General features: G+C 36.4%; 4 protein-coding genes across 6 annotated transcripts; 1 reads left to right on the top strand and 3 right to left on the bottom strand.

The window, feature by feature from the left end:
- Nucleotides 1-1,486, bottom strand: LOC140891488 (photosystem II 10 kDa polypeptide, chloroplastic). The gene is made up of 5 exons (XM_073300003.1): nucleotides 1,309-1,486; nucleotides 969-1,027; nucleotides 585-640; nucleotides 408-460; nucleotides 1-243 (listed from the first exon to the last, which is right to left on the bottom strand). Exons 1-5 carry the CDS (start codon nucleotides 1,454-1,456, stop codon nucleotides 149-151), a joined length of 411 nt encoding a protein of 136 aa, XP_073156104.1. The 5' UTR covers nucleotides 1,457-1,486; the 3' UTR covers nucleotides 1-148.
- A 2,390-nt stretch (nucleotides 1,487-3,876) lies between these two features.
- LOC140891149 (cold-responsive protein kinase 1-like) lies at nucleotides 3,877-6,761 on the top strand. 2 transcript variants are annotated; one of them, XM_073299481.1, is made up of 7 exons: nucleotides 3,877-4,266; nucleotides 4,815-4,914; nucleotides 4,998-5,113; nucleotides 5,195-5,405; nucleotides 5,498-5,738; nucleotides 5,910-6,060; nucleotides 6,177-6,761. In XM_073299481.1, the coding sequence occupies exons 2-7, from the start codon at nucleotides 4,842-4,844 to the stop codon at nucleotides 6,600-6,602; spliced, it is 1,218 nt and encodes a 405-aa protein (XP_073155582.1). In that variant the 5' UTR covers nucleotides 3,877-4,266; nucleotides 4,815-4,841; the 3' UTR covers nucleotides 6,603-6,761. The 2 variants fall into 2 exon arrangements, with proteins under 2 accessions (XP_073155582.1, XP_073155581.1); XM_073299480.1 differs by having other exon boundaries at nucleotides 4,797-4,914.
- A 417-nt stretch (nucleotides 6,762-7,178) lies between these two features.
- LOC140891672 (uncharacterized) lies at nucleotides 7,179-9,238 on the bottom strand. 2 transcript variants are annotated; one of them, XM_073300271.1, is made up of 4 exons: nucleotides 8,537-9,238; nucleotides 7,947-8,192; nucleotides 7,649-7,827; nucleotides 7,179-7,509 (listed from the first exon to the last, which is right to left on the bottom strand). In XM_073300271.1, the coding sequence occupies exons 1-3, from the start codon at nucleotides 9,236-9,238 to the stop codon at nucleotides 7,693-7,695; spliced, it is 1,083 nt and encodes a 360-aa protein (XP_073156372.1). In that variant the 3' UTR covers nucleotides 7,179-7,509; nucleotides 7,649-7,692. The 2 variants fall into 2 exon arrangements, with proteins under 2 accessions (XP_073156372.1, XP_073156374.1); XM_073300273.1 differs by having other exon boundaries at nucleotides 7,179-7,486.
- A 798-nt stretch (nucleotides 9,239-10,036) lies between these two features.
- Nucleotides 10,037-13,098, bottom strand: LOC140890821 (F-box protein At-B). Its single transcript, XM_073298922.1, has 4 exons — nucleotides 12,871-13,098; nucleotides 12,501-12,706; nucleotides 11,611-11,701; nucleotides 10,037-11,531 (listed from the first exon to the last, which is right to left on the bottom strand). Exons 1-4 carry the CDS (start codon nucleotides 13,096-13,098, stop codon nucleotides 10,206-10,208), a joined length of 1,851 nt encoding a protein of 616 aa, XP_073155023.1. The 3' UTR covers nucleotides 10,037-10,205.
- Nucleotides 13,099-13,334: the final 236 nt, after the last annotated feature.

Genomic DNA, 13,334 nt, shown 5'->3' with positions numbered 1-13,334 from the left:
TACAATATACAATACATGCAATATATATGCTAAATTACAGATTAGGATAAAATTATTCAACAATATATGGTTTCAAACAGCGTTTTTTCCCCAACACAAACTACTCATTACCAATATTACTGAATTAATACTGCATATATATGTTTCATTACTGAGCCAAGGCACTTGTGTTGTACACAAGAAGGGCACCTCCAAGAAGAATACCTCCCAGGGTTACAGCCCAAATAGCTAACCCTGTAGTGCCTGCATCGCGTAACCAAATTAAAATTAGACTTTTGGACATGCCGTGAAAGTACGTATATACTAACCCCTTATATATGGGGTGTAATTAATCTCATCGATTACCCTCGTGCATAATAATATTGAATATGCGAAAAAAACGAAACCAAGCTAGCTAATAGCTATACCTCCAACATAAACATCTCCAGTTGGTGACCAATCCTTCTCATCGTAGATGGGACTGCATTCATTTCAAAGTCGAACACAGAGAGAGTTAAGACATGATGATTTCGGATATATAATTTATTTTATTCGATAGCTCGCGAGTCTGGCATAATGGAAACATCGTAAAATAAAAATGTCACCTGTATCCATCGACGTTAGCACCGTACTTGTCGACGAATTGGTAAACACCCTTCCCCTGAAGATATATATATATATATAATAGTACAAAATGAATAAGGATTCCACACACACATATCCACTTCAGGAATGGGTTTTTGATGTACTTTATAAAAAATATTGATATGAAAAAAAAATATATACAGATAACGATCTCGAAATTTTTTTATGAAAAATTCATTTATAATACTGTATAAATATCGAAAAAAAATTCGATATACCAAAAAAATATCTATATATCGAAACAATTTCGTTACGATATCTCAAAAAGTCGATATTTTAGTTCGGTATCTCAATCCTGATACATATATATTTAATGGAAGTAGATAATGATGAATATATCGAACCTTGCCCTTCCTACCAGAGGCATCTAGGCCATTCCTCAAGTCCATTCCACCATTAACTCCTAAAAAACAACATATAATAACCAGTGAAATCTTGAGTGCATGTACCTCTAATTACAACCATTAATTCGTATATTCATATTTTCTGGAGTAGGTCTCTCGGTAGACCGTATGACGGATGAGACCGTCAATAATATTTATAATTATAAATAATATTTTTAACATAAAAAATAATATTTTTTAAAACGTCCAACAAATTTAACATGAGTTTTTGTGTATTTTCTGATCCCACAAAAAGATACACAAGATTTCTTTACTGAATTTGCATGGAAGGTGTACTGACCATAGGGTTTGTCGGTCTTGACTTTCTTGCCGGAAGCCTCGACTCTGAAAGTGGCGGTTCTGGAGAGGGACGGCAGCCCTCTGGCGGCGGAGGCGGCGGAGAAGGGAGAGGGCTTCAGGCTCAGTGAACTCATGACTGTGGATGCCATCTGCTTTCAGGGGACTCTGATTTCTCACACTAATTTCTTTCAGATATATTAGTTTAAACCCAAAAAAAAATCAATGGAGAATCCGTGATACCCATTTGGACACGTGGCTCGTCTCCAGTGGCTGGGATCAGGATATGGTGTGACAACATTATCAATACAGCTTACACTATTTTAACCCGTTGCGATTTCGGACACACGCAGCCCTATCCTTGTTCTTCACACGTGGACATCCTCCATTGGTCCATAGTAAAACTTTACTCTTGAATTTTTATTTTTCTTGATTAACTAACATTAAATTGTTGAAAATAGTTAAGAAAATGCCGTAATTCCATAAAAGGTTCAATTGAGTTTCGTGTGATTGTATTATTATTTTTATTGTGTTATCAATAACTTTGTTAAATATCTAACAATGTTATTACGTTCTTTTTTTTATTATTATTATAACAATTAACATAGATCTTTTCTCTGGTTTCGTGTAAAAATTTATATTAATTAATACACAAAAATCTTATAAAAACGATTTTACGGGTTAATTTATAATACGAATCTCCAATAATATGTTTCAGTTTGAAATGATTATTATTTTTAGCTCGTAACTTCATTAATCCTGCAGCATCTTTTCAATATTTCATTTATGTTAGATACAATTTTTATCTTTCGTAATTTTTACAAGGATATAATTAAAATTAAATACACAATATATTTACCTGTACACCCAAAAAATGTCAGTTATCATATTATTTTAAAATTAATATATTTAGTCATGAATCTTTTCCATTATATGGTCAATATAAAACCAATTACTTTAGTCATAATTCTTCTTCCTAGTCATGTTTCGCTCTTAGATTTTTTACGACGTCCGTATATATATATATTATAGTACGTTTTATAAATTAATTGGTATATATATTTAATTATTTTCTAGCAATTTATCTAAAAATATGGGAAAATAAGTTTTTTGGTCCATTAACTTGTCCATGTTTTGGTTTTGGTACACTAACTTTGCAAGTGTTTTTTGGTTCAACTGCATACGTGTCAACTTCTTATTGATCCAAAATGATGACGTGGACCAATTAGAAGTTGACACGTATGCAGTTGGACCAAAAAACACTGAAAATACAAAGTTAGTGTACCAAAACCCACATCGAAAAAGTTAATGAACCAAAACCTAAAGGGAATAAAGTTACTGGACAAAAAAACTTATTTTTCCTAAAAATAATTAATAACTTGTCTATTTTTTCTCTTTATTTTTTTACATTTCAAAACTATAATATGTTTTCAATTTGTAACTTCTAAAATCGTAGTATATTGTCTCAAGAAAAAATTGTAGATTTAAAATGAGTATAAAGTGAAATATAATTAACTCTTATAACAACTTCAGCTAGTCAATATATTGTATATTAAATTAGAAGTGATATCATAATTGTAAAAATTAGTGAGGGATCATATTGAAATTTGAGGACAATGCCAAAGAAAAAGAAATTTTAAAAAAACAAAAAAAATAAAAAGCAAAGAGAAAGAAAAAGAAAAGGAAAAGGAAAAAATGGGAACAAAAAAAACAATATATATATATATATATATATATATATAGAAAAATAGAAAAAAGAAAAAGGGAGCCATACCATGAGACCAATTGTCGGTCTCATGGTCTCCCCTTAATGTAGAAGATAATCTCTTTATACTAGGGGGTGGAGGCCTAATATATAGGTATAAATATTTATTCTTTTGTATTTTCTTTACTTCTTTCATCAGGAAATGATTCACAATAATTGATCTATTTAAGACTTAAGTTTGCGAGCAATTTTTTTTTTTTTACCAAAGGAGAGGTAGGTCTTGAACTCGAGTCTTCGCCAATTAACGGACAAGTGAGACTAATTAGACTACAATTAATTGCGGCTAAGTGAATGTGATTAATTGTGGCATATTTTGAAATCCAAATGTATTTTGAAATCGTCGCATGTTTCAAATTAACAACGGTTTTAGCCATAGCTAAAACTCGCGTTGTCTTGAAATTACTACTTAATTACATATAGTATTTTCATTTGCCGTTTTCATCCTATTCAAAATTTCTCATCAATTAAATTTATATTTGTTCTTTCATATTCTTATTGATAAATATATTTTTACTACACAACATCTGTTTATTTCGTAGATTTTTCTTTAATTTACATATCTTTATTCTCACCAATATTTTGTACCTACTTATTGATTTATTTCTATGTAATGCAAAATAAATAAAAAAAACAATTTTTATGTAACGCAGATGACAAAAAATGAATAAATGAACCAAAGATGAAAGAAAGTTGACAGATAATTCAGGATTTTTTTTTTAAAAAAAATCAATGATATTCCATTTTAGATATTTATTATGGGGTAAAATGTAGATTTACCAAAGTTTGTTGGTGGCTAGAAATAAATTGTTCAATGTTCAATGCCTGAGGCTTGACTTCTACAGCACTGGAGTCAACTCCTCTTTGCGAAGCTTTCAATTGGTCATTTGCTAGAAGCTTTTAGATTTCAACAACTGATTCATGATGACCCAGCAATAAATTCGTTTAAAATCTTGTGTCTCAATATGAAAGTTCCAAGATTTTCACATATCATTCATGAACCACGATCGACTTTTGAAGGCAGTAACTATTTTTAATCTCGAGACTCAGGATTTAAAGCCAGTGTGATTACAGCACAGAGTATCGCTATCTTTTCCCATTGTTTTCCCCCAGCAATTAAGGTTGGCTTGATCTGAATTCTGAAGTGAGAAGTCCCAGCTTGATCTCAAGAGATTTCCCTGCTTGGGTTTCTGGGTTCAGGTGGATTTTCTAACTGGCGACCTGTGTTTTCTTTTAACTTTGCATCAATTTGTTGACTTCTTCTCGATTTTGTTTCCCTCTTGTCACTTCATTTTGTTCTTAGTTTTGATTTATTAAAGCATACTTTACTGGTTGTTTTGCTTTAGTTTTGGTTGAAATAATGCTTTTTTTACTGGTATCGTTTTATTTGAGAAACTAGAAGTAAGAATGAAGTTGGATGCCAATGCAAAGATACGTTGTTAATTGTTATTTTATGCCCGAGTGTTTTTTAATTACTCTTCGAGAATCTTTTGAACGAATTTTGGTTCATAATTAATGAAGAGAGAAACAAACAATGTACGAGGATCGAAGGATTAGTCAATGAGAACAGATATCAAAAAGTTGACTTTCACATAGAATTACACAAATTTATGAGCTTTTTGTCTGCCAAGAAAATATCTGGTGAATTGTTATTTAGTGTTTTCCTATGAATTATGATCCTTATTTGTGTTTCTGATGTGGTGGGGCGTGGATTTTTTTTTCTTCTGAAGAAGTACTGTCTCTGTTAGGAGAAGCCACCTGCTGATGTTATAGTTATGGCCTGCTTTTCTTGCTTCTGTCGAAGAAGTAAGGATTCGAGCACTACACATTCGGCTGCGCTTGATGATGGTACAGTTCAGATCATCCGGGATCCTTATATTTTATTGTGCATTAATGTTGATGATTTTGACGAAATATGAACTTGTTTGCAGAGTTCCCAGGAGTCCATAACGTTAAGGCCTACTCGTACAAGGAGCTGAAGATGGCGACCGATGATTTTAGCAGAGCAAACAAAATCGGGGAGGGGGGATTTGGATGCGTGTATAAGGTGAAACAAAGTACTTTCCTTTGTGTAGCTACGTTTACAATTTGAGTTCACTTCGATATCTAACAGTGGATAAACAAGTAGGGACAATTAGGGAAAGGGAAGATGGCAGCAATAAAGGTTCTGTCGTCGGAGTCCAGGCAAGGAAAAAATGAGTTCTTGAATGAGATTCAAGCCATATGGGATATAGAGCATGAAAATTTAGTGAAGCTTTATGGCTGTTGTGTGGAAGGCGACCAAAGAATTCTTGTTTACGAGTATCTTGAGAACAACAGCCTAGCACACACATTTCTTGGTGAGTTTATTTATCTCAAATTTCTACTGGTATCTTTATTTTGCTATGTTTTCAAGAAATGATCTAATAAACTTTAGGCACTCCTGTTCCAGGTGGATATTGCAGCAAAACTATACATTTTACCTGGGAAGCTCGGGTTAAGATTTGCGTCGGAGTGGCACAAGGGCTCGCGTTTCTGCACGAGGTTGTGACACCCCATATTGTCCACCGAGATATCAAAGCGGGCAACATTCTTCTAGGGAAAGATTTAACCCCTAAAATCGCAGACTTTGGCCTTGCAAAGCTCATCCCTGCAAACACAACTCACATTAGTACCCGTGTGGCAGGAACCATGTAAGTTGTGAAGTCTGATTTACCATTCAGAGCTTGAATCTTTATCTTTTTCACCATTTTACTTCTTTTTTTTTTGGGTGACATTACTGGTTGGTTCCTAGTAGATTTCAAAAATCTAAAGAGTACTGTACTGGACTTCATTTTCTTGACATCCTATTTTTCTGGTTGAAGAGGTTATTTGGCACCGGAGTATGCCATAAGAGGCCAGGTGACACGAAGGTCTGATGTTTACAGCTACGGCGTTCTGCTTATCGAAATGGTCACAGGGCGATGCAACACAAATATGCTATTGCCCCCAGATGAACGTTGTATCCTCGAAAAGGTGAGAAGTTGTGGTGGGGTGGCTAATAAACTTAGAAACGATTCCGCCTAATACACTAGTTTTCAGGTTCATCTCCTCTTGGTCTTTATTACCTTATATACTAAAGTACATCGCAGGCATGGAAACTTTACCAGAGAAGGGAGCTGGCAACATTGGTAGACCCATTGCTTGATAAACGATTCGATGAAGAACAAGCGTGCAGATTCTTGAAGATTGGCCTAATCTGCACGCAAGACAATCCAAAACTTCGACCTGTAATGTCAAGTGTTGTATCTATGCTTACTGCAGGTGATAATAATGTTGTTGACATCAAAATAGAGAAACCGGGATTAATCACCGACATTATGGGCTTGAAGAAGGGAAACAACCCTCGACCGAAGCTTCTAGTCGATGATACAAACACATACGACTCCTCTGGCTCCGACGCTGCCAACAACACGACTTTTAACTCAGCACTTTCCTCGTACGATGGGACTTTTACTTCTGCACCTTCTTCGCATGTTACAATATCGTTTAGCTCAATATATGATAGAAGTAAATGAAGAAAATTATATTTGCGTTTTGGAGAGAGGTATTGTTTCGTTTTTCGATTAGTCTATTCTTTCTATGATGTTCTGGTTCTGTTTCTAAAGCTTTTGTAATTAATTTATGTACTTCAAAGAAAATTTGGGTTAACAATATAGTTATCCTGTTTCAAGATATCCAAACTAGTGCCTTTTCTTTTCTTTTTTATGGTTTCTGATACAACGGGGTGGAAGAATTTCCTATCTAATCTAACTGCTATTCTTAACACGTGGGTTTGCGAAAAGTCAACTAATTATAAGTCAATGGTGTTGCTCATTGGAGGTCCATCCATTTCAGCTGATCTCATTATTTGTGGCTTCAAAGGAAAGCCTAAGTACAAAATCTTAATCATTCAGTTAATAAAGCAGACCAAGGAAATTTATTGTGATTGAAATTGGTCTTTACATTGATTCCCAACACTTGAAACCAAACAAATAACAAAGTGACACTAGAATACTCATAAGCATCAGTCTCTTGAGTGATCTATAGACGTATCTCTATCTATTGATGGAGAACTTGAAAGTGCAAGGAAGAGCTTAATTTGCATTGTAAAAGTATCGAATGAGAGTGCTCGATAAAAGAATGTGTGCATCATAGGCTTTTTATCATCAATTCATGTGAAATTCAATTGTGTATAATTATAAGCTGACCAATGCCTTGAATATAATGTTATTTGCATGTGAGTGAGTAAGAAAATACAAAGACGCGGATCTTGCTAACTCTTATGGTTCTACTTTCTCGAAATAATGATGACTTGGAAGCCAAATATCCTTCGGCCTAGCCTCGTTTCACATAAACATGATCAGTTATCTTCAGACATGGAGCCGTGACGAAACTGATGTGGTTTGCTGGCATTCACTTCCTGGTATAAAAATTTAAGGATGCCTGCAAAACATAATGAAAGAAATAATGAATTTTTGTCCAGAATTTTGCTTGAATGAAAATTGCGTCGTGGCTCATTTTATCAGAATTTGGAAAAACATGAAAAGGCATCAACTTTCAACTTAACAAATGTGGAGAATACCCAATAACTTTGCAAATGTTGAACCGAACTTGCACTTGCATAACTCATCTTGCTCTGTAGCCAGTCACAAATCTTTTGATGCCAGCAAAATCAGATACAATTTTTAACCTACAAAAACTTCCTTTCATCTCAGCGTCCATGTAATCCTGAAGAAATTCACTCTGCATATCCCCATTCGTCTGCACCGAATGAACCAAAACAAGAAGCATAGCATCAAGAAGTTAGCTGCAAATAATCCAAGCGCAAAAACACACTCTTCAAGAATATTTTGTGAATCAGGAAGGACAGTCACCAATACCTCAAATGCAAAGAATCCACCAGGCTTTAACATCAAAGCAGCTCCACCACTTAGGTGGAGTAGGTCACTCATCCCATTTGCCCCACCATCCAGAGCAAGTCTTGGTTCGTGTTTAGAAACTTCAGCTTGTAGCCCATCAATATCAGCACTTGGAATGTACGGTGGATTACTAACAAGCCCAGCCAATTTTCCTTCATCGCCCTTCAGGGGATCATACCAAGATCCTTGCCTCACGGCAACTCTATCCTGTTACAAGTATGCAGTTGCCATGAAACAAGAGCTTGAAGATGGTCAAGAAACTTCGCTGGCGTGGCGATAAAACCAATTTGTCAGGGACTCGGAATCCATGATCATCCATTCCTTTCCCAAGCCTGAATGCTAATGACGCTTCTAAAAGAGGATCAAACAAAAAATACCTTCTGCAAATTTTTAGTCTAAATTCTAACTTGCTCATTTCCAGGTTAATTTTTTGAAGTTTTTCTTGTTTTCACTCTCAGCATGTTTCCTTCTCTGTAAAAATGTTTCCTTTTTCCATGCAAACAGGTACATTCTATTGTTAACATTAAACTAGATCGAAACAAAGCACTTACCTGCAAGCAATACCTCTGCACATTATACGACGCAACAGCAACAGCAATGTCGCTCAAATCAGTAGCCACAACTCTTCCACCGTCCCCCAAAACTCTGCCAATCCCAATCGCAAGCGCCCCGCTACCAGTACCCAAATCAGCCCACAAACCATTTTCCAACTCCCGATTCCCTTTCACGGCTTCATCAACCAAATCAACAATAATCTCCGTCTCGGGCCTGGGTATCAAAACCCCATCTTCAACACTCAAAATCAAATCCCTCCAATGCTCGCAGCCCACCACGTACTGAAACGGGCGTCTTCCCTCAATCCTTTGCTTCCACAACTGGTAAAGTTCATCCAAACACACCCTTAGCGACACCATACCCGAGTCATCGTGACTTTCCTCGGGATTCAGAGCCAAGGGGTGCTGAAACGCGTCTTCTATGAGCCAGTTGAGTTCTCTGTGGAGGAGGGTAGAGTCCGGGCCGTTGTCCAAATCCAGGAAGGCAGAGCCAACGGAGGAGGCCTGCTCTTTGGCCCATCTATGCCACTTCTTCAGCTCTGCAAGACTTTCATGGAACACGGGTGGCCGGAGAAAGAGCGGAGTTTGTGGTTTCCGGGAGACGGCGGAGGTGGAAATGGGCCGACCCGGATTGGGCCGAAACGAGAGGACGGGTTGTATGATGGAGGAGACAGTTCGTGTGAATGTACAGAACTTCATCGGCCCCGCCCAGCTCTCACACTCAACATGCTCTATGTTGAGTTGAGTGTCCCGTTGATTGGGCCTGGACTGAACCCATTCAAAATCAACAGTTTGGGCTTTTCCAAATCTAATATAATAATTATATTATATATTTTGTCTAGTTTCACTTTCATACGTAAACTTAATTTTAAAATGATTGTTAATTGGTTCAAAAAATTAATTTCATCACATCGTAACATGAAAGTAAAATATGAGTGTAAAAAATGTGCATCTGTTTTCGACACGGTGGATTAGGTAACAAATCATTCCTGCTAGAGGTAATGTGTTCAATTTATCTTATGGTATTTCATTAATTATAAATTTAATGTCTTATAATTTGTCACGTTAATAATATAACATTATCCTACTACAACCTATCAATATTACTATAATGACCTGCAGGCTAATGCGTTAATCCAAGATATCACACCAAGATTTGCAAAATCTACTCGGAAGTTTACTTGAGTTTCAAGATTCGTTGACAGAAGCATTCCAAAATTAATTTAACCAATTATTTCCAAATATATATATATATCAATTTTGATCTCACACATCCACGTGTGCCCAAAACAACTATGATTGCTTTGAAATTTTCACGATAGAGTCGTCTCAAAAATACGAATCCAACAATGTATCATCTGATATAAATTTCAATCTCAATGGTTGAAAATTTGAAGATTACCGAAAATTAGATGAAATATGCAATTTTCGGCCATCTTCACATTTTCAAAATTAATTTAACCAATTATTTCCAAATATATACTATATTAATCAAAACATTATTATACATCTTACATCAATTATTCAAAACATTTAATTTCCACAAATACGCATTCTCCACTAATACAAAATGCCGATTCTTTTCTTGATCAAGTACATCATCAATTCAAATATAATACAATAAAAATAAATAAACTTATTATTTGTCAAAACGATAAAATCGTGGTTACATATTATGGAATTGCCATCCATCATGACACCCAACTTCACAGCCTCCAAAACAAACAGTCAGCCATGGTCGCCTTCTGCGTATCACACCAAAATCATCGCTCCTATGAGCCAATGAAGTACGGCCTACTCCAAGCCATCTCAGCCCCCGGAATAAAGGCTTCTTCTCCAAGAACTCCATTATCCCAGCCGTCAGTCTGATACAGTGACAAATATCCAATCTTTGAAGCATATTAGGCCCATCGCACCTCCTCGAAGCCAATATTTTGAAAGACGTATCAGTCACATGAAAACAATACCTCATGCATAGCTCAGTAAGTGATTCTGCACTTGAAACTATTGCTTGAATGCCTCGATCTGATATACCTGGCATGTGCCCAACATCAAGAGACGATAAAGTTTTCTTGATTCTATTCCCTTTGTTGAGTAAAAAGATGATTCCTCGATCGGTTACTCTCGTGCACCCTCTTAGCCGTAAACTTGCTATGGGTAAATCCCCTTCACCTAAAATGCTAAGACCGCTATCAGTAATATCAGCTCCTCCAAGATTAAGTGAGGTTAAGGTACTGAGGAAGGATATATAGTCAAGGCAGGGGTCTGCTATGCTCCGACAACCATTTGTGTCGAGCACTTCCAAGGTACTAGATGACGAGAGTTCCGCCACAGCTTCACTGGTTATAAGGTTACATGAAGACAATTTCAACTCAACAAGAGGGCAATTAATTTCATGAAATGCCAAATCCGATAACAGTGGTGCATTTCGAACTTCAAACCTCTTCAAGTTCTTGCACGAGTGCAAAAGTGATGAAAATCCAGCATCTGTAACGATAGAAAACCCGCCGAGCCTTAGATACTCGAGGCCTCCACAACTCTCAGAAAGAAGCAATATGCCCAAATCATTAATCCTTTTAAAAGGTACAACTTTACTTCTCATAATTGAGAGAGAAGTGAGATAATCACAAGAGCATAGAAACTGCAGCCCTCTGTTAGTTAAGTCATAAGGCAGAATAGGTTCTATACATGGTCGGTCTTCAAGGTCCAACTCAACCAACAGTGGAAGTGAACTGGCGATTGAGGCGACAAGTCTATCAGATATAACATCCAAAACAAGTGCTAAGCGTTGCAATTTGAAGTCAGGGCCACTAGGATTGACCAAGTTCCTTGGAATCCTTTTTTCATCTCTGATTTCCTCTATAAACTGAAAAGCATCTTGCTCACTCACAGGTTCCAACTTCAGACATTTTAGAGTTTTGGGGAGGAAAGGATCGATGAAACCTAAATCATCATCGTCAACTATTGTTCGACGCACTTTTATAGAAAGATGCTGAAATTACAGGTTTACAAAGTTAATCCCAAGCTCAAGTTGAAATCAAAGCATAAGACAGATTGTGACAACATTTTACCTCCAAAGAGAGAAATCTTTTCAGAATTTTTGTAAGATTTTTCCCAAAGATTTCAGGTGAGATGCCCTCAGCCAATTCCAGGACAAGAATCCTGATACATAGAGCAAAATACCGCAAACAAAAGACCAGTATTAAATGCTACAAAATTATAGATGCTTCACGCTTATTTGACAGGTTTGATACTTCCAATCCTCATTTGTTTGCATATTACCGTTCAAAATTAGACGACTGAGACCAACTCTGAAACTATCATACACTAGCAGTTCTTACGTAATAGTGCCTGCTCAACAAACCCCAACCTTAGAATGAAAAACAGAATTACCAAGTACTAAACTCTTACTCGTAGGCATCTGGTTTATCACATGTAATCTCATGTGCAAAGAATGGGTCTCATCTGTTGAAAAATTACCACTTACGTATTTTTAATTTACAGTAGTTAGTTCAGAATTAACACGTGGAAGCATCAATGGCTGAAGTATAGAAACTGAAAGAATTTGAAGAGTACACTGAACGATCATATCAAACGGTCTCTCATTCTCAGTAAATAAGTTGAACATGATGGTAATCCTAACTTACCCTTTGCCTGAACTATCACAACTCAAATCCAAGATATACATTTTTATAATTGACCATGCAATGTAATCTAATAAGCTAGTTTACATGTCCCATAATACTTAGGCAGCGTTTGCATCCTCTCTAAAAATAAGTGACTATGAATTTTTTATAATCACTTATGTTCAGAGATGGCAAACACACCTTATTATTATATACTATAGCTGTAAGCGAAGTTTTCAAAAAACAACGCTTCTCCTTCATGCATCAAAACTTGTGATTGTTTCAATTATCTTAACAAACCATGATAAAGATTCGAGCAACAATAAAGGTTGTACCTTAAATTGGGACACCTTCCTCCAATAGAAGAAATAACATCAAAAGACAGAGATGCACATTTGAGAAGATTCAATTCTTGGATGTTCTGACCAAGAATGTTGATGACGGAGGAATCATCCAAGCGAAGACAATCAATACTTAAAATCGTCGTCACTCTTAATCTGGAAACAATATGACTAAGAATATCTCCGTTGGACGAAAATGCCTATCACCACCAAAACAACAATCAGCAAGGAAGCACAACCTTCATTCCAAACGAGGTATAGCACAAAAAACACATATAATTAAACTAAAAGTAAAACCAATACAGAACAGGGCAAGTAGGAAGCAATCACTAGGGAACAAAATACCGATTAAATGAAGACTTACTGAAAGATCAAGATAAGAGATAGCAGACAGAGCTTGAGAGACCATCGAACTGAGTGTCCGGGACACGCAAGCCAGAGAGCAAAGGGAATCCAGCTTCAATTTCGGGAAAATCTCATTAAGAACCAAGTTTTCTGGTAGCGGAAGACCCTCCTGCAGCCGCTCACCGCCGCCGGGTTCAGGATCCACTCCGGCGGTTTCAGCGCGGGGTCGCTTCTCGTAATCGTTCATGGTGCGAAACAAGAAATGAAGGGAAGCAGTTGCGGAAAAATAGTTATTGGGCTAGCATGTTGTTATTGGGCTTATGATGGTAATGCATTTAGAAAGAGGCCAAGGCCCATATCACTGAAAGAGGATATATGAGGCCCATTTGAGAGAAACGTTGACCCGCTAAATACGTTAAATTTACTTGTGTAAACTCACGAAAGGACAAATACATCCCGTTTCCCCGTTTTAGGACCACAAAT

Source organism: Henckelia pumila, chromosome 3 (genome assembly GCF_033568475.1).
Source record: "Henckelia pumila isolate YLH828 chromosome 3, ASM3356847v2, whole genome shotgun sequence".
Taxonomy (NCBI): Eukaryota; Viridiplantae; Streptophyta; class Magnoliopsida; order Lamiales; family Gesneriaceae; genus Henckelia; species Henckelia pumila.
Note: the sequence above shows the minus strand (reverse complement) of the source record. Positions and strands in the feature narration are given on the sequence as shown.